The following is a 22063-nucleotide window of genomic DNA, read 5'->3' as shown; positions in this document are numbered from 1 at the left end:
CGATTAAGTTAAAAAGGAAAGATAATTGATATTTCAAGTTGAATATGGAATTAAAATAATTTAAACAATAATATTGCACATGACGTTTAAAACTTTTAAACGTAGTTCGCATAATTAATACGATAGTTAACCTTTTTATTAATTTTAATTGAACCATATTGGTATTATGTAAATATTTTAAATTCATTCAAATTGTTGAATATATAAATAGTCAATGTTAAATAATAATAATTTACTAGCATTTACTTCGCTAAATGATATGTTTATGTAATTTATATCACTAAAACTAGTTGTTATCGAAAATTCTATGATTATTATTTTTTTAAGTAGGTATAATAATAATTAATATTATCTATTTTTCTGAAAAAATGGGGGGCATGGCATAAGCTTGACTGGTTTTTCAATTTTCCTGTATTTTCACTTACTTTTAAGAAAAACTAATCAAAACTTCAAAAATAAACTCTTTAATTTATCCAATCGATAACCATCCCAATTGAAAATCTCACATAAAACTTTTAAAACCCTCCTTTTAGTAAAGATGATAGCATACAAAAAAAAAAAAAAAAAAATTAATCATTATAAAAAAATAATAATATTACCTTTAATTTAAAATCATTTCTAAAAGGTGCATTTTGTTTTTTTATCTAGAAAAATAATATTGGTCTTGCCAAATTTTAAGTTAAATATTAAACAATTTTAAATGTTAAATTTGGTTAGTTTAGGATGTTTCTATTAAATTTTCGGGGTATTACATAAAGCTATCGCTTTGTTTACTTTATGTTTATGGTTTGAAAAAAAAAAATAATTTGATAGGAAACTTTAATCGTAAATTATTTATTTTAAACTGTACGCAACAAAAATTAATTTGCAATTCAATTTTCAACTTTCATTGTTTTTTTTTCTTTTAAAATTATTGATGATTTTCAAATACGAGTTAGGATGGTTAGATATGTAGTTTTATTTAAATTATTGAATAAATCAGTATTTTATTTGAAATATAAAATTTAAATATGGTTGTTATTTATAGTTGAATTTGAAGATTTAACAAATATTTCATTTAAGTGTCTATTTTTAGATGGATGTTTTACTTTTATTGTATCGTATTTAGTGATTTGGATAATATGAGATTTTTGAGCTAAAGGTTTGAATAGGATAACAATATAATATTATACTAATTGAAGTTTAAAAATAATGTATTAAATATTGCAATTTTATGTATTCTTTTAAAATTATAAAAACAATGAGATATTAATTTTGGGAAGGAGGAACTTTATAATAATTTACTTTTAAATTATAATGTTAAATTGCTTTAGTTATCGAAGAAAAATAATAATTATAAAACTTAGTGTCAAGGAAATACATTTTTTAATTAAATAATCAAATTTTAAAACATACAAGTTATAAATATTTAAAATTTTTTTTATAGTACTTATTAGTTTTTAATCATAAAAAGTGATATGCCTGCATGGATCTTCATTATAGACAGTATAGTATCAGAATAATGTATTATTAACGCTTTTAAGAGAAAATTAAAAATAATTACTTGAATTTTTTTTACCTTGTTGTTTTTTTTTTAATGTTATTCTTTCGAAGAGCGTTGCATTGAATCGTTTGTTGTGAAATAATCTGATTGATTGAAAATAGATTCTTTTTGCTGTTTGTTTCTATTGCTAGTAAATAGACTAAAAAAATTGTGTTCTTACCTAAGTGTGATACGATTTGACTACGTTTGCCGACGCGGTGTTCTACCGTACTGTTACGAAATCTACTGTTGCGGCGGTTTTCCGTACCGATGCGCCCTCAAAAGTTAGTCATTTTTATGACGCGCTCTAATTTGCTAATAAAATATAAGAAATTACGTATACAATTTTTTATAGGTAGTTTTCCTGATTTTTGATTTTATTTATATAACGATTTATACGAGTCAATCGACTAATTTTTTTTTACTTATTGTTTGTGTATTGTTTTTCAATAGTAAAAAAATCCTTCATAATCTTAGAACGTTTATTCATTTAGTAACTTTTATTTTTTTATAGTTCTGTGACGTTTGGGTATCCACGAGAAAAACATTATATAGATTTGTAGATCAGTAGTAATTTAGACAGCAATAATACTTAGATTAAAGACAATTTTTAAAAGTTACCATGCATATGTATTATTTATTTCTAGGTAAACTATCAGGTTTATTATATGGTAAAATTCACTGTACCTGGTGTTTTTTTTTCCGAAATTGATTATAGTTTTGTTGTTAATTGCTTTAAATTATTAAAATATTAAAATCGTTAGTGAATTTGTTAAATTTAGTAATTTACTACTTATTTTACTATTATATAATTTTTTATTCTCGTAGTACTTTTTTTATGTAATATAATGTTGAAATACAAACTCAGTTCTAGTTATTGTATAGTCCTAGACTCTAGAGTTTAGACCGAACTCAGTTATTTTGCATAATTTTTTGTATTCGATGGTCTATCACTTTTTTCAAATTTTAAATCATTACTATTTATTCGGATAGTATGTTTTTAAAAATATTTTCCGGTATATCTTCGTGACGATTGTATTCATTTTCTATATGCTTTTTGTCTACAATTATTTTTTGATAATCCAAATGAAGCATTTATTTTTCTTTTATTTATATAATAACTTTGTGTATGTTGCTAAATATTATTTTGTATATTTTTATACCTGTTTAAGTCTGTTTAGAATTCAAAATAAAAAAAATACTTTGTTAGGTAGTAAGGTTTAGGGTGATTACATTCAGTTTTCATGTCATATAACTATATAATTCTCCGCTTAACGTTTATGTATCTATATAATAGACTATTTATTCAATATCGATTATCGTATGCTGATATATAAAAATATACTGGACTATTCAACTATTCAACGGTATGCAATTTTCTACAATAAACCGTAGTTATACTGCAGTTTGAAAATCAAAAGTTGATTTTAGTAGGAACCTTTTTTTTGGAAGTATGAAAGCTTTATAAAGATTTAAGTACCCTCTTATAAATTCATATTTATTATAAATTAAATAGCTGATGAAAAAATCAAAAAATCAATACATTTATTATTTACTATGTATAATGAGTTAATTGGTTTTAAAATAAACTCATGCGTATAAATACGCAAAAATTAACATCTAAAAAATATCTTTAAATGGATTTTCATTTAAGTTGTCTTACTTGATTAGTCACTTTGTTATATTATACTCCTGAGTGGTAATTAAAATTAATATAATATACTTAAATTGCATTTTCATATTATGTTTAAAATATCTCTTTAAGTAGTATTATTTTACTCAATGGTAGTATGTTAATGTGATTTTTAATATTATTTTAGTTGGACCAACACAGCATAATTAAATGTTTTTAACGTGAAATATTTTTTAACAAGCAATTGATGATAATGTATATTTAGCTGGTATGTTAAGCACTATGTAAATTTGAATTTTAGTAGTTGCACAACAAATTTTAAGCTACAATGTATTTAGAATGAAATCTCATATTATACCTACTCGTTTAATATGTAAAGAATACAGATTAACAACTATAACCTATAATTGTATATAACAATGTAAACCTACCGCAGGCTAATGACCTTGTTGTTGAAGCCTTATTATCAATAAAAATAAAAATAAAGTTTAAATCATTTGCGTACAGTGGTAGGTTTATATTTTTTTTTGATTTTCAATTTATTATAGGTTATATATGTATTTTATGCAGTTTACGGATATGTTGCGGTTGTAGTGCTTTTCATAAAATGACGATTATTATGATTTCGTAATTGTTATTTTTTCATTATTATTTTTATCTGTTTAGTTGAAAAACTTAATTATTCAATTAGTACTGTAATATTTACACGATTTTGGTCTGTTTGATCTCCATAATGCTTTATACAATTTGGCTTACGGAATATTGATAGCATTATATGTATTAACTCATCTGAGTGTTATATACAACTTAATTAGTAATGTCGTTTAAATTGAAAAAAAATAAGCTTTTTCTTAAACTACTAACCGTTATGCGTGGTCATTTTTTATTCAAGCCGGTACATCGTGTATGTACTGTTAACAAAAAGTAAAAAATATATATATGTAATTTAATATTGTATAATATTATTATTTATTGAGTTTGTTGAATTGATTTAATTAAAATCTATTAAGAGTATAATGATTTTGTTGTTTATTTAAAAAAAATATTTTCTTTCATCTTAATATATACATGTAATTCTAGGATCGGACTAAAGGTGTGATGTGATTGGTATGTCTGACTTACAAAAACGTTATGAATTCAATTAGTTAAAATAGGTTTGAATTATTTGAAAACAATACTTTTGTAGGGCGTACCATCATTGGTAAAACATAAACAGTTATGACTCTCGTACCATTTTGGGTCGTGTTAACTGCCTTAATTCTTATTAGGGTACATATTATTATTATAGTTATGTGGTCCGATGTGATCCATTTAACATGGTTATTTCGTAAATAATGACTGAGCATAGTGTGGAATTATCGACAGTTTCTTACTTGGCGCGTGTTGACGTGTTTATATAGGATAGCATGGACAGTATCTGGAAATTTATCACAATAAAAGGTTTCCCGCTTGGCCTTTAACACATTGAATTTTAACTCATACCTATTCACTGAATACAAAAACTAGTGTTGGTATATTTACTACATGTTCATTTGAATAGCTGCACTGTATAAATAGTAATTACCGCCTTGGATTAAAATTACATTTTGTTCTATTAAACAATTCCCGAGAGAAATTTTGAAATTCAAATTATATTATTTCATAAAGATCTCTTGTAATTCAATTTTATAACCATTATATTTATAAGTATTTGGTATACCCGTAGATAAATAAATAAATACAATTTTCAAACGATTTTTTTTATTTAACGAGTTATACAAATAATACTACGTACGTGTGCGTTTACAATGATTTAAGGTTGCGATGTACTTATATTATACAATTTGTTTTTAAACTTGGCATAAAGCACCAAGTCGTTATACAAAACGATAAATTATTTGTTCGATGTAATTTGTCGGCACCGAATGTAACACTACGTACAATTGTGTAGTTGTATACATTTTACGAATTTATAGTGGTTATATTATTCGTAATGATAATCGATACATATAGTATATACACACAATGTTGACATTTATTTATACATACGTGTTTTTTTTGGTTTTTCACTCATTGTTTAATTCTTTCACTCATCCTATCCTTTTTTCACTCATCAATCGTAGGGTTTGTTGAGATATCATTAATTTTGTGTGTTATAAATAAAACCTCACGAATAGATTATATAAATTAATGTTTACGAATTGTTTTTTACATGGTACCTACTTAAATGTTTTTATGTGACGATGATTTTCAATCATCTGATACGAACAATTTATTAGTGTAATTAATCGTTAATTTTTTTGTGCATACGTAATAAACGTCTGCAATATAATTTAAATATTGTGATTAAATGTATAGTAATATATAAATATGTTGTCTTTAATCTTTATAAAACAAAAGACGGGTAGTAGATGTCGTTCTGTTGTACAGTATAGTTTATAAGTGGGTTACTGTAATGGATGGTATTAAATTTGAATTCAATGATATTATAATATCATTGTATACGAAAAAAGATTCCGAGCGAAGACGGTTTGTCAGTTTAGGATATTTAATAGTTTTCTACTTCATTACTACATTGCTATAATTAAAAAAAAAAATAAATGTAAAATAAATTCCAAATTAATCAAAAATCAAATTCAGATACTCGACTCACTCAATCATCCATAGTAGGTATATACAATTTATTATAAAGTATTAATGTAAGTCATATTAACGATTTAAACTATTATAATTAGAATATAAAGTATACTCAAGATATTTTAAGTACCCTCGAATAATATGTTTAAATTATAATAATATAGCTAAAATTGTTATTCTTGGTTATTTAATTAGTAATTTCATCTAAATTTGAATTAAAAAAAACTAAGTTTGTATAGATTTTAGATTTTTTTTGGAGCAAAATTAACTACTTACAGGGAACTTTGTTTTTCATTTTAAATCCTTAGCTATAAAAGTTAAATGTTTTATACATTTTTAACAACCAAAGAATTTGTGAATTTTCAATTAAATAAATGTTGTTAAAATTTTAACTTTAAATAGTTATAAAAAAAAACACACCAATGTATTTTTAACATTTTCTACCTACATTTTTAAGTTTTTTGACCCAATGAATAAAATTTTATTGGCATTTATAGAATAAAAAATTTAAAAATGGAAAATTTTATCAAGTATAGGAATTGATAAAATAAACATTTGTAGTAAATTTCAAGTTCGGTACAAGATAAATTGAGTGAATATCCAATGTTATAATTCAGACGTACACAAAAATTTTAAATAAAAATAAAATTTTTTTATTTGATAAAAGTAGACTTACTAGACAAACTCATGAAGAATCTTCTATTAAATTGTTATGAATTTCTAACTCAAAATAAATTGAAAATTTTTGTGTTTTTTACGTATTTTGTCAAAATGTGAACTTTAAAAATTGTGGCTATGTATTTTTAATATTTTTTAACTTCTATTGTAACAATATTTTAGGAGTCTTGTATTAAATGTTGAAGCTTTTTTACCAAACGAATAAAATGTTATTATTATTTATAAAAAAATAACTAAAAAGATTGAAAATTTTAAAAAGACTTTAAATATTTTGAAAATTTCACGATGTCTAGAAAATTCCAGTGTAAACATCCAGTGAAAATTTCATGTGTCTACGGTAATTTGTTTTAATGTTATACCAATTTCTAAGATCGATTTTCTCAATACGCTTGATTTTGCGTAAAAATTCCCGTTTTTCCTTATTTTTTTCATTTTTCCCGGCGCTTTTGAAAAGTACTGGGAATTCCAAAATTTGATCTCTCTAGTGCACCATGCACCAAATAGATTCATTTCCCAGCCGGAAAAGCTACTGAAGTTGAAAATTGAAGCATTATTTCGACAACTTATCGTGTACACAGATATAAAAAAAACACTTTCTTTGTAAAATTAATACATTCATCGCTCTGTTTAAAACCTAAAATACTTTTTTAATATTACATTTTTATATTTTAAGTGAAAAGATTTTGTAGCTTTTTCAATTGTCCTAACGTTATTTGAATTAAAAATGCCTAAATTCCTTTTTTTTTAGAAAATGTTTGTTGTGTTTGAAAAAAAAGAAAAGAAAAGAAACTGTGATATATAGGTTACGCTCTATACAACATAATTCTCACTATGTATGTCTGTGCGCGCGTCATTTAATATTTCAGAGAGCCCTCGCATCCAAATTAGAGTTGTATTGTGTTTTACTGTTTTTTTTTTTATCATTTTATTATTATTTTTTTCTCCATCGTATACCTTCGCTCTTACATTATCTATTTTATAGATATAGCAATATTCCAGTAGTTTATTGTTGTTTATGGAAAAAAAAAATCAAAGGATGTAATTTATACAATATGAAGTTCACACATTCCATTCGATATTCTTATATCGAATAGTACTTGATACCTACATGGTGTTTTACCATGTCTGAATATCAAAAATTGTAATTGGTGATTTTAGAGGTATTCATTGCTGAACTTCTCTGCGTAGCATAATAATTAAGCTAGTCAAATTAAAAACTAGACATATTTAGTTTACATATTATATTCTATGTGCGTCTGTTAGATTGCCAGTACTTTTTTTTTTTCACCTTGTGGTGGTGTGGTGGAACGTAATTTTGTAGGATTAAAAAAAATATCAACTGTTGTTGGTTCTAAAAACACCAACACGGTATTATTATTATCTGGAAATTAAGCCCGGAGATTAAAATTGATAATAGTCGCTATACACGTTTCCTCGGTGCCAGGTGGTACGTGGTCTACGAGTATATCTATACTAACATTATAAAGTATAAACATACACTAACCAACTTATACATATACACACACACACACAGGTACACTCAAACTTGTAATGTTTAATATATTTATATATAGGTACCTACTAATCGTACTGGTACAAATTACTTACGCTGAGGAGAAAATTTCCTCTCACATATATATGGGGCCATCGCGCCGCCGCGGACAAACCCTTCGTTTGTCCCCTCTCTTCCACACCCCACCCCATCTTCGCTACAATTGTGTATATCACATTTATTATAACACACTAGAGTCACGGTACGCGAATAATAAGTAATGTAATTCATATCGTCACCTGCTGCCATTGTTTTCTTATAAAGAGTGTGAGAATATTTTTTTAAAAACAAACTATTTTTGTCGAAATGCTTGTTTATTTTTAAATCCTTCACAAATACGAAACGAATGTTCTAAAGAACGAGAGGATAAAGAGAACCGTGTATTCGGCTCATAAGAAAAATAGTCACTCGTCGCCGATTTTTTTCTCCTCCTTTCTACCGGTGAAATTGATTTATATATATAAATATATTACATTCATACAACGGACAGCGTTTGAGTATTGTGTTTTGTGGTTATATCGATATATATATTATATATATATATGAAACACATTTACGATATACTTTAACTCCACCTTATATACGTGAGTAGAACTTCACTTAACACCGCACTATATGTGTACGTCACGTTTTAAAAAAAAATCCATCATTTATATTTTGTACTTTTATTTTTCCTTTTTATTATTATTATTATTTTTTAAATTACTGTCTATGCATGTTACGCATGTATAATGTATTCATGGGTTTATGGTTAATGTATACACATTGAACATACGATGGATCATGAATGTAATATTTCGTATAATACTTACTTATTTCTCAGACAGTTTTACAAGTTATACAATCTGAATGAACATAGATAATATTAATAATTATAGTTTTCATATTGTCAAAGTCCACTGCACTTCTAAACTATTATTATCAAGGATTATTGAACCTAATTGAAGTTCAATTACTCGGAAAATCGTGCAAATTTTGATTTCGATGCAACTTTTTTCTTTTACTTTTATACGATAGGTACCAATCAATTGGGACGAACGGTTTTACTTGTGCTTCACACTACTTATCCATGCTGACTATCGTTTATCGAATATAAAAAACTATACATAACAACATTTCCAAGGTTTACAACAACGACTTTACAATGAATTGAAGAGACCCTATAATCTCCTAATCTTCGGATACACCATAACTGATTTAATTACAGTTACTGTTGGATGTGAACACAATACAATGCTATACACAACATTACAATTATCAATTATAACTGTACAATAAACAGAACCTGTTCTCATTTTTACTTCGATTACCATATTTCAGATTTAACTACGATTGATTGGTGGATTAAAGTATACCTTCAGGTCAGCATCGTATCAATGAATTTGACGCATTGGCGTAATAATATTTAAAAAATTCAAGTTCATCTCGTTGGAAAAAATAACATTTTATCTCCGAAATACGTTTGCAATACTATGTATTTGGAAATATTACCTTTAAGTATAGGTACGCCTAGTTAGTTATTCTTGCAAAAACCAGAATTCGAATAAACGCAATTTAGAGAGCAAAACAGGGTTGTGCGTTATGCTTGCTGAATCACTTTGAATACATTACATAATGCGACACCATTTTCCGACGTTAACAGTTGTTCAAATACCCAAAATGTTTTTACATATGAGCTATGAGCCGGTAAAAGATGAAACTAAGAACGCATTGAAAATAAAAAATACAAACTTCAATGTTATGTCTTAATTTGTAAAATAGAAAGCCGAAGGCTGAGATTTATTCTCCTCATCCTATACCGATGCGCGTGCAGCTAGTTGCTTCTACCGAGTCAAAAACTATTTGTTCGTTGTATAAAGTGAACTGCAATCTGAAAATGAGAATAATGCAATTTATATACACTCACGTTTGTTTTTTTAAAAATTATTTCTACTGCTTGCAACTCGCACACTATTTATTATCTTTGTTATCGTATTTTCTTTTCTTAAATTCGCTGGAATAACAATAATAAATTGTTAAGTGTATTTTACGTAACCAAACATCAGTACTTTAATCTTCTTACGTTAGTACAATAAGACATATTTAATGATAATTTTACCTTAACTTACTTTCAGCACACAAAGTTAAAAACAACATCTGTCATTGTTGCTGTAATTAACGTACCTATATATTTACAACTATACAAATATTCCTCTTGTACATTTTGCTTCATTTATTATGTCTCATTTTTATGTGTTTTTTTCGCACTTATTTTGTACTAATTATTTTTAAAAGAAACGATTCCTTACTGTTTTTCTACATGTTTGTTTTGATTTGATAATCAAACTTTAAATGTCGAATCATCTATAATAGACGAGTGAACGTCATTTTATTAAGCTCATATATTTTAAAATTTTTTTTAAATCTTGATAGTTCAATCACCGTACAACAGTGTAAATCTCAAATTATTTTAATCAAATTTATTTTTATATTGAGCTATTTTAACAGATCACAAATGGTCTTATTGTAGTATGTAGGTTAAATGTTACACCGACAAACGGTGATTTTTTTATAACATTTTTATTTTGGACAGTTATTTAAAATCATTTTTAATATTGGTATTAATAATATGTGTTATTCAATTTTAGTCTTTATACATTTTTATATAGTTTATAAAATGGTCATAGGTGCCTCTGTCTCTCTCAAATTGGTTACTAACAAAAATGTTCAGAAAAACATTGTATTTCAAAATTAAAATAATAATTAGAAAATTTATTTGTTTGTACAATCATCTTGCAATACTTAAGCATATAATAATTACCATTGAAAATTGCAATAATTATATTTAAGACTTATAAAAACAGGTGAGATAATCAGTTAGTAATTAATAATCTGTTCACCCTGTTAACCGGGTAGTTAATATTGTGGGTAAATATTATTATTATTAGTAATCATATAGTTACTATTCATATAATGTGAGATGTGAGTATTTGTTAAGGCTGTATGGTGCAGTACTATTAAAATGTTGTTTGGTTTTTTTTTGTTCGATAACTACTGGTGCAAATACGAATCGAATCTCGAAATTACTAGTGTAATTTTGGCTTTTGGTTTGGAGTTATGAATAATTCTGCAGAGTATTAAAAAAAATATGTTTTGAAAATTTAAAAGTAACAATCGACAAACAGTCTGAGTCTGTTAGTGCTTCCCATTTATATTCTAAACAAAAAAACATTGCTGTTTACTAGTATAAATTAACTTTTGTGGCTTTTAACATAAAATTGATGCAATTTTTTAACATTTTGAATCGCGCTAACGAGTGCCAGACACTCAAATAATATTCAGGTGTCGAGTGTATATTTTATAAGCTACTTCGCGGTTAAAATTTAGACAAATTAAATTATAACATTATTGATCGAAAAAGTTAATATTGTCGTACACATACGAACGAGTTGTTTACAATTTGTTTGTTTGAGTTGCGTTCAGTCGGGAAAACTTTAATTTGGGCGTACGGTAAGAGTCGTTTTAGAATCTTTTATAACATATGGTTTATGCGACGTTTGATTTGTATGAATGCAAACTACAATATTACACAAACCAAACATTGACCGCACTATGTGCAAAAATAATTTGTATTCACGCAAATACTTTTCTTTTTAATTTAAAAATGTCTTTCGCTAAACAAAATAAATTTTTAAAGTTTCTGTTTATTAATTCGTATGCTGTATATAATATGTATATACCTCTGTAATTATTTTTACATTTTAAAACTTAAAATGGATTTTGATATGATTTGTTTATAATAATACATAAAATCAAACTCATTTATGCTGATGTTTATGATCGGATTTCGAAAGTACCATTATGTGAAAACAATCTAAATTTAGGGCATGGTTTATAATATGATTTATATAACTTGTAAAATATTTATGCTAACTAACTGTATGAAACAAAACATTTCTACTGTAGTATTATTCAAAGTATTTCCGGGCAAGATGATGTTTTATGCTAAGCTTAATTATTTTTGATAGTCTATAGTGTTAGTGAATCAAAAGAATAACTGTGAATAGCTTTATGATATTATGTTCGTTGTGACATAACATTTTGCGCTGCGGACATCACTTTAAATTTAAACCTCCCCATTAGAGTGATAAATATACAACTTGAAACCATTTAGGATGCCAACTGGCCTATGATTAACGTTGTTCTATTATTTTATTATCATGTGGTACAATCTGTTTCCATGTAATATATTTGGTCTGCAGTGTAATATATTGAACCTTAAATATTTACCCAATACTCTTCCACTATTCAGTTTTATAATACTTGCCTAAACTATAATACATTTTTACATTTTTTGTCATTTTTTTCCGGTTGGTTATATATTTTTATAGCAACACTAATAAGTTATATATATGTAGGTACCTATAAAAACAATGTACTTATTTATCGTCAGTTTTATTTATATTGAAGGAATTCTTAAGTTTTTGTGTGTCACTTAGCTATGATTTAAAATAATATTTTATTAGATAAAACTTTCGTCTTTTTCAATAAATTTTCCGGTACTAAAAATTTGTTAATGTTTTATATATTATATGCTTATTAATATTTAAGAAATGTATACGTGATGATATTTTTATGTAAAAATATCTCAACTTTAATGGTTTTAAATTAAAAATATCCCACTAAAATATTTATTAAGACTAAAATTTTGTTGAATTTAAGATATATATAGGTACTTGATAAAATAGTTAATAGAAGTTTAAATCTATTTGAAATTTGGATCGTTTGTTTAAGAAACTTTAAACAATATAAATAACATTGTTTACAATTTTATAATAATTGTATTATTAAAGTAAAGTTTCTTGAATTTTTTGTTGATTTTTATTATTGTTTTTCTTTTTTATGATTTAACGGAAAATTAATTTTAAAGTTTCGTTAACAGTTTGATAAACATAAAAATAATTATAGTTATAATTTTATTCTTTTGTAATTATTAAAAGGAATTTGTTGGATATTTCATTTTTACCATTTATCCTTGTTCAATTTTCCCCTCGATATAAATCATTTTTTTCATCTTAAAATGAATTAAATAAATCTTGATTTCACATATTTAAAGCTCTTTCTTGTTTCTTTACATATTTTTTGAATTTGTAATTAATTTTTTATCTTAAGTATATACATTTTAAAGTTTTTTAAGTTTCTTATTGAAACAAGAAATCATTGAAATTTTATAATTTGATTAAGCTACGATTATATTATTCATATTATTTGACCAATGGTGAAAAATATAATCACAGATTTTATGAGTCACATATATAACCAGTTTGATCATAAAATGAAGACGTCACTACAAAATTTAACATTTTATTATATATTTAAATGATTTTTAGGGTACGTATAATAATTTTACATTTTTTTTATGCACATATTTATATTCGTTGAAATGTGCATCTTGACTTAGGAAGAATTAACCAAATTCTCCGATTATATTTTTTATACACTTGCAATAAGCAATAAGCAATAAGCAATAAGCAAAAAGCAATAATTATTGATTGTTGTTTGTTGTTAATTTTGAGTTCAGAAGAAGCTTGTTAATATTTATACCTAGTTTAGTGTGTGCGTAGAGGTCAAATGATTTAATGATAAATTTTGGATCAACCGTTTTTTGTTGTTTTGTGTAATTCTTATTCTATGTTAATGTGGGGATAAAATTAGACGTTTGTCGGATGTTATTCATTTATAATTAGTCTTTTGTGAATTGTGTGTTTGTAAACTATTAAATTGGAAATGTTCATTTATTAATGAATATCTTATGTGTATAGATTTAGTTTAGTTGGATACATTAACTTTAAAGCACCATTTTGTTTACAAATCGGTCAGATTACTTAAATTTGTCTGTTTTTTTTCAGTAGTGTTGATGGAAGTATACAATTGTTTTATCGTTTCGTCTTCTTGGTTTGAAATGAAGGTATTAATTAATGTTGGTTCATTAGAATCTTGGGAACAGCATCTTGTTTTGATTCAAAGCTAAATATAAAAGTGCGTTCAATTTATTTATTTATTTATTTTTATTTTATACATACCTACATATGAATACTATGCCCCACTGAGAGAACTCGTATAAGGACCGTTACATTAAAATTACAGTTAATTATATATGTAAAAAACAAGAAAAGTTGTAAAAATTTAGAAATTTTAAAAATAAAAATAGATAAAAATTTAATTTTACTGTTTTGACAAATTACTGTAATGAATTATAAAATTAATCGTCATTAGAGTCTAAAAGCCATTGCAAAGTTCTTCTCTTAAATAATTTATCTGGAGTGGTTATTATTTCGGATAGTAGTTTGTTACATAATTTGGTATCGATAACTTCAAAATGTCTGCTAGACGTGGTTTTTTAATTAAATAAGATTCAATTGTTAAAAAATTCTAAGGAAGCTGGAAGTTTTATTTTTAGAAGGAGATATTTGTACTATTATACGTGGTCCAATACTTTTAAAATGAGGCTGCTGTGTAATGTTTTTTAGTATTGAAAGTTGTCGATAATTTTATTCGAAAGTATACACGTATTTGGCATAGGTATGATTGGAATTATAAGGGTTGAGTTTCTACTTTAACCACCATATTGGTTAAGATTGTTTGATGTTTGTGCTTCTTAAATAACAAGATGGATTCGTTTAGGCACGAGTTTTTTTTATAGCATTTTTTTAGATTAGATAATATAAGTAAAATAATGAATTATAAACGGGTAAATTGTGTGTAACCTCCGAAGATTAAACAAATTCCTGCAATGCTTTAAAATAAAATAACCACAATTTTAAATAAATAAAAGTAAATGAATTGAACAATAATCTTATTCCAAATAGTTAATTGACATTCAATAGCTGATTTTAAAGAAATGTACAACTTGTAAAATAAATTGCTGGTAGTTTGAATGGTAGGTATTATATGCAGTTCAAGTTTCATGTTAAAAACAAATAAAGCGTAAATGTCAATAATCTGAAATGCACATTTATAGTACTTATCCTAAGCTCTTAAATTATTGAATGCGGTAACGACGATAACGCAGAGTGTAAATTAGTTGTGTTTTTATTTCCAGAGCTTTGACCGAAACAGATTTGGAGTTCATGGGCGTGAGGCTCATGCCTGGTTATAAAGATCCCTATTATAAACGGTAAATCAGTTTATTATTTTGCTTTGAAGAACGTTTTATATTTAATTATATTTTAATTGTCTTTTTTTATAGGCCAATTACTAAAGGAGAGATTGGGTGCTTCATGAGCCATTACAGAATTTGGGCAAAGGTAATATTGCTCTTCTAAACATTTATAGTTAAATGAAATAAAGTCATTATTGAGCGTGTTCCGTATATACGTATACTATGATAGACATAGTGATGGAACATTTAGTAATCATTATATAATAATTTGTTAGAGAATAGTTCGCTTATGAGGTGTAAAACCTTTAAAATCTTTCAATTGTTAATAGGATATTAATTTTTTTTTTTTGAGCGAAAATAAAGGATTCAAACATTTTTGGTACCTATAATATTTAGAAATTAAGCTCAATATATTGTATGGGTACGAAAATGTGACTTTAAAAGTATCGAATGGTATAATGGTATAACATTCTAAACTATAAATAAGGTTGGTTATAACATGAAAGAAATCATTGTTTCAGTGAGATTGTATTGTTTCTTGAATATATCGTTATATTGATCTACCTTCGAGTTCGGATTTTTAATATTAATATGATGCCGTCTTGAGAATTGCGCCAAGAAAACTTATCCTTTAGGTCCCTTCTTTTATTTCTGTATGCAAATTCAATATTATTATGGTGTTTTTTATGGAGTCTCGAATCAACTCGTGGTAAAATAAATATTAGTTACTACACACGATGTTTGTCGTAGGTTGGTGATAACGAAAATATTGTCGCCGCAGAGACTAAACAGAGCATAGCAGTCGTAAGTTTCTTTTCGATTTTTTTAACTGTCGTAAATCTATTATCTCGAATTGCGCTGTCGAAAACTAATGTCGTTCACAAGACGAATGAGAAAGACGTCCATTCGCGATGTATGGGTGTGCCTATTGGGCTGTTAAATAATGAAGTTAAAAAATTACTTAAAATGAAAATTTCAGGTATATATTCCTACGTATTTGGTGATAATTTCTCAGAATATTTTTTTTAGTAGTTTTATAGATAAAAATTGAATTTTGAATTAGTTTTTGATATGTTATAATGATGTATAAAGTTTTGATGAGTGGAGTAGTAGACCAATATTTTGTGAGGAAAAATATTATATTTTTAGATGTATATTAAATTAAAAATATACCTATACCAACTATCATTGAAAAAACTAAAATGTTTAAAAAAACGATAATAATAAAAAATAGTAAACCATATGTTTTGTAATTTATCTAAATTATGATCTTCTTCTTCACCTTGAGCTTTTCGGTCCTTTAAGGACTTTCGCTGCCTATACTACTTTTTTCCAACTATCTCGATCTATGATATCCCTAGGCAAACTTGCTTAAGTTTAAATTATGATAAAAAAGTATTTTTATAAACGTTTACATTTTTCAAGGTATTAAGTTCTACATATTATATATCGTTATAATAATTTCTAGTATCTTCTGTATTATTGTATTTTGATGATTAAAACTAAATAATAAACAATATTATAGTACTTACTTATGTGATTTTGTATAACTTAAAAAAAAGTTGAGAAAGAGATTCATTATTTCATACATCCACTAAACAATTTATTATGTAAGATCAGTGAGCATAGAGTTCACACCGTTAAAAATCACCACTGTGCATAATCTTCTATTAGACATTTGTATTACTAAATATTATTGTTTATGTATGTACATTAGTTTATAGTATAGTTTATAGCTACAAAATGCAGAATCGTCCCCAGGGCCGGCCGAGCGGGACCCACGCTTTTATAGATACAATATAAAATTAAAAGCTTTAGAGAAATATTGGTAAATTATTTATAATACTTGATGTTATAATTCTTATTTAGATTTAATTCATATCAGTAAAAATAATGTGTTTAAAATTCATTTCAAGTACAGTGTTTTCTTGATATAATAATTGTTCTTCTTCGTTGCTTGACTTCTTTCATGTGATATGCTTGAGAGGTTTGACGTTTATTATTGCTGTATATTTTTGTTAAATCGATTAAATTTAGGGAGATTAAACCATTGATATTTAACGTCATTCCAATCTTCACTAGTTTTACAAATTTAGTCCAATATCACGGAGAGAGAAACTATGGTGTTCACTCGAATAGAAGCTTCTGAGTGATAAAGAACCTTACATTTAAACACGAGAGAAAAATTTGTGATTTTATGATGATGAGGTCAAAGATTGTATCAGTTGTTTTGGCTTCAAGATTTTTATACAATATCAAACCCGATAAGCTTAATATCAATGGGTTAAATCTAACGTCCTAACCTAACCAGTAGCGCAGTTTATTTAAATATTCTTTTTCTAATTGTGCTATTGTAAAGTACTCTGATCACATCAAAGGTGCCAATCACACAAATCCCTATGTTCTTGTACTGCAACCTCAATGTAAGCAATGTGTGTGTACTATTAGGTGTTAAAAAACTTCGAATTGGTTATGTTAACGATATATTTATTTAACTTAACCTTTTGTTATTCAAGAAGCATGTTATATATTACAATGTAATACAATGTATACATATATGTATATATATATATATATATTTATAAACTCTTCTTCTTTTTTAGTATTTATTTACATAGTACAACTTTAATTATTTTAACGCAAGGACTTGAATACACTTAAAATGTTTTAAAGTTAAGAACATTATTTTTATTTCATACTAATTGTACTTTAAGCAACAATGCATTAAATAAAATGTGTTTTCAGTAATTTAATTTAAAATTAAAAAGTTGAATTTGAGAGGGGTTTAGGGGATGTGGAGGCTATGCCTCCAACGGGTCTTTGTATGAAATTTAGCATCTCTATAGGCTCGCGACTGGTTTCTTTGTCTTTGCTTCGGGCCACAAATCCTAAGGAAATTCCTGGGTTTGTAACATCTAGCTTTATGTTAATGAAAACAATAAGATTAATAATAATGAAATTAGTTTAATGGACTTTCCCCTATACGTCAATAGGTATTAACTTGTAAAATCTTATTTTATGTTTATGAAGAAAAATAATTTAGCAATATATATATATATATTATATTTATATGCGTGGTGGCTTACTAAGCCTACTCACCCCATTTTATTTTTTAATAATGTATTTATACTTAATCTGACCTCAATAATTTTGTAGTACACTTAAAGGCGATGTTTTTTTCAAAAATGTAATTTTTTTTTATACGACTATTGTGGCGATTAAAACTTTTTTTTCTTATGAAAACTACACTATTGTACATAAATTGTTTATCAGATGGTTTTTAGATGGTATTTTTTTGAAAATCTTATGTTGACGCATCTAAACTTATATTTAACAAAGTGGTTTTAGTGGTTAAGTACTAAAGATGATAATTCTTATAATAATGGTTATATATAAAATAGATATATTATTTAGTCTAATAAATAAATCCCTAGTTCCCTACTTATTATACTTAGAAAATTAAAAAAAATTATGAAATTTCGATAAATATATAAATAATTACTATAATTATTTTCAATTTATTATATCCCCTATATTTATTTTCTTCAGATTATTATCCTTGGTATTTTAACTAAAACTAAAACTAAAACCAAGTTTAGTGATTAATAACTTATTAACAAAGACTTTCTTTAAATTTGAAATGTTATATTAATGTACATCAATATTCATAAAAAAATTATTAAGCTCCTCGACAATTTCCTGTATTTCACCGGTACTTCATTAACGGAAATTCATATTTATTTTTAAAAAAAATTGCAGTTTGTATCACTATGTAATAATTTATAAAAAAGTATTTTGCTAATATGATTCTTAAGCTTCAAAATTCTAAGAATCAGAATTTGAATAAATAAATTAAGGAAAAAATAATGTTTAGCATGCTTAGAAAATCTGGTGTGCTGTAAAAGTTTAGGAATATTGTTATAGTCAATCATTATCATTGGACCGTTAACGAAATAAACAAACGTGAATAACTAGTAAATTTGACATTAAGCTATAAATTTATACATTATAATATACTGTGCGCTGTTTACATTACTTGTAGAGTAGTTTGTGACGTTTGTGTATAACACGATTGTTTAAAGCGGGTAGGTAACTGATCGGAAAGTGTTGTTTTGAGCATAAATTATCCAACGATAAGTTCAAAAATTTCAACTGAACCGTCTATGTGTGATGAAAAAATAAAATCGAAAAATACCAAAATCGTATTATGAATCGAGAATTTGTTGTGTGCTAACTACAAATAAATCTCTGAGAAGTAAACCACGTAATGTCAAACGGACAAGTGCACATTCACGTTGAATAGACAGGTTAGATTGGTTACACCACTATAGTGGAATACGACAACAGTCTTTTTGACGGTGTTAACCGGACGTCTATCGAAACCGAAGTCGATAGCGGTGTTTCTATAATACACTATATGACATGATATATAGAAGGAAACTAGAATAGAATTTATATAGGTGCGTATGTGTAGTATAAATGCTTGGATATTATATTACGGTGTTTTGTACGTTTTCCCAATTTTTTCGATTGAATGACCAAAGCGCATTTATCATATTTTTATAAACCTGCGTTATAAATATTATCACATAATAATACTTACAGTACGAAATTCCAATGTTTTCGTTATTAACCCTATCGCAAATTTTCCGGCCGTTGTTAGATTTCCAAAATAGTTTATTACACTATAGTAAAATAGTTTTCAATTACAACTGTTGTTTAATTATTTAAAATACCCACGCTCGCGATCAATTGAAATGTAACATCATATCGTACGCTTATATAGTGTGGTCATAATTTATTGGAAAACTTTTATTTATGAATTTTCGCTACAATGAGCGCGTGTTAATATTTTGCAGCCGAATCACTTTCAAATTTTCAATAAAAGATTAACAATAAATTTTCTTATTTACAAATGATTAAAATTAGTTTTTGGTATTTTTGTACCTTTATAAAATTGCTTAATATTACTTTAATCACATAGTTTAAAAATACAGGAATAGGTAAATTTTTTTTAATTATAGTAATTTTTATTATTATACTTTTTTGCTTTTTTAAATACTTAATGTTAAGTTCTCACTTATTCTTCGTACATATTCTTATTGTGTTCAAAGATACGGATTAAATATTTTTCTTAAAATTAAAAAAAAAATATTCTCTTAAAATATCTTTTTAATCCATTAGTTTTATATCTATTTTTGTTTTAACAAATTAAAAACATAACTTTTTTATTATTAAATACATTTCATTGTATAGAATAAATAGTTTAGTTATTGTAGAATTATCTGTCTTTGGTAGTAATATTTACTCTCATTCATAGTTTATTAGGAATTTTTGATTTTATATTTCGTAGCATCGTATTACTATTTACTACTATATGTATACATACAAATTTATTTATTATTTATTATTTATTTAAATCAACTGTTTATAACGAAAAAATAATTTAAAAATTAAATAGAACCCATATAGCGACAAAATACTTTCTTGTTTATGGATTTCGTATGAATGCGTATCCAAACCATATAATATAACTGAATGCTCGGTCGTATAAAATAGTGTTAAAATGTAGGAAATGGCTACAATATATCTGCAGCAGTTTGTAAGAAAAATCAAAATTATTGGTTATTGATTATAATTTTATAATAAGTCTGCTCTAATATATTATGTTACTTCAATATAGTATCATGCCATAATATTATGATTACATTTTGTATGAAATCCATATATTTTCTTATTCTAAATCATTGTGTTTTAAACCACAGTATAGTTCACGAAACTATACTAAACTATAAGGTTAAAGTTTATAGTAATTTATAAGGCTGTATGCTTAGCTGAGTACTATCGTATATAGTTCTAAAACTAAGAGCCGAACAATTCACGAATTTAACTGTATTTATCGGAGTCCAGTTCGTATAATACTGAGAAAAGCGCGTTCCGTGAATTTTTAATTTATAAATATGTAATATTATTAAATACTTATATTATTCGCTTTAGTTTTAGAGTAAAATAATGTTTTCAACAGCAGAGATAAATAGACGTTTTGAGGTTTACCGGCATATTCTTTAATCGTTTATCTTAAAGTAGGCATACTTTTTTTGTTTTAAAGCTACACACATTTTTATTTTATTTTCGTCGTTCTTATTTATTTTGTTTGATATTTTTTGAATTGTATAGTTTATTATTATCGAAGGGTTTTAATCAAGTGGCGTATGGTCATTATTATTACTAGTTACCAAGTAGTACCACACGAGGGCGGATACTTATTTTAATGAGAATATTCGTATGTTGAGTCTAGACTTGGATTCTGGTTGATTTAGGATTTGATTTTTCAGTTTAATTATATTTTTTTCTTTATATGCAAGGCCATATGGGGGGGGGGTGATAGGGGTTCACCCCCCCTGAAATATTTTACAACTACTAATAAATTTAATTTATAATATTGTATATATTGTATATAATATAAATTTACTTTAAAATAATTATAATACATTAACATACCTAGTAAAATGTAATTTTTTTAAATAAATGTTTTTTTAATTACTTATAATGAAAATATTATTTGATTTAAACCTAACCCCTCCAGTTGTAAACTGCAAAACAAATATATCAAAGAAAATACTGTGTGTTAATATTTATAAGAAATCAATAATCGTGATTCAGTTATGATGAAAAATACGTTATGGCACAATAATCTTTTAACAAAGTCAGAAATAACTCGAAAAAGCTTTGCAAGTGACGTATGAACTGTGATATGTTCGAAATCTTTGTTCGAATGTACTAATTTATACTTATTTTGATGCGCATTGTGATAATATACGTGTTGTACACATTTCGATGAAACGATTTTAGATGATTGGACAAGATTTACTTATTTTATCCTTATTAATATGGTTGACATTTAAAAACTTGTGTTAGCTT

At 25.9% G+C, this 22063-nt stretch overlaps 2 protein-coding genes across 6 annotated transcripts in view; one reads left to right on the top strand and one right to left on the bottom strand.

Annotated features, from left to right (window-relative positions):
* Nucleotides 1-1740, bottom strand: part of LOC107166806 (melanocyte-stimulating hormone receptor-like) — a 34026-nt gene extending 32286 nt beyond the window's left edge. For 4 of the 5 annotated variants that reach the window (XM_089219567.1, XM_089219568.1, XM_015515612.2 and 1 more), the window contains exon 1: nt 1559-1739. The gene's annotated coding sequence lies outside the window, so the exon portion shown is untranslated. Of the gene's footprint in view, nt 1-1558 lie in introns of all 5 variants that reach the window. The other variant, XM_089219569.1, reaches the window with a different exon arrangement.
* LOC107166801 (glycosyltransferase 25 family member) overlaps nt 1-22063 on the top strand; it is a 79046-nt gene that overhangs the window by 34724 nt on the left and 22259 nt on the right. Inside the window, exons 6-7 of the mRNA XM_089219566.1 lie at nt 15083-15157; nt 15230-15287. Of these exons, the coding sequence (XP_089075692.1) occupies nt 15083-15157; nt 15230-15287 (133 nt within the window). The remainder of the gene's footprint in view (nt 1-15082; nt 15158-15229; nt 15288-22063) is intronic.

The sequence above is a fragment of the Diuraphis noxia genome, unplaced genomic scaffold (genome assembly GCF_037042655.1).
Source record: "Diuraphis noxia isolate RWA-SAM2 unplaced genomic scaffold, SU_Dnox_SAM2 contig0002, whole genome shotgun sequence".
Classification (NCBI taxonomy): Eukaryota; Metazoa; Arthropoda; class Insecta; order Hemiptera; family Aphididae; genus Diuraphis; species Diuraphis noxia.
This window is presented reverse-complemented; position numbering and strand designations above follow the sequence as displayed.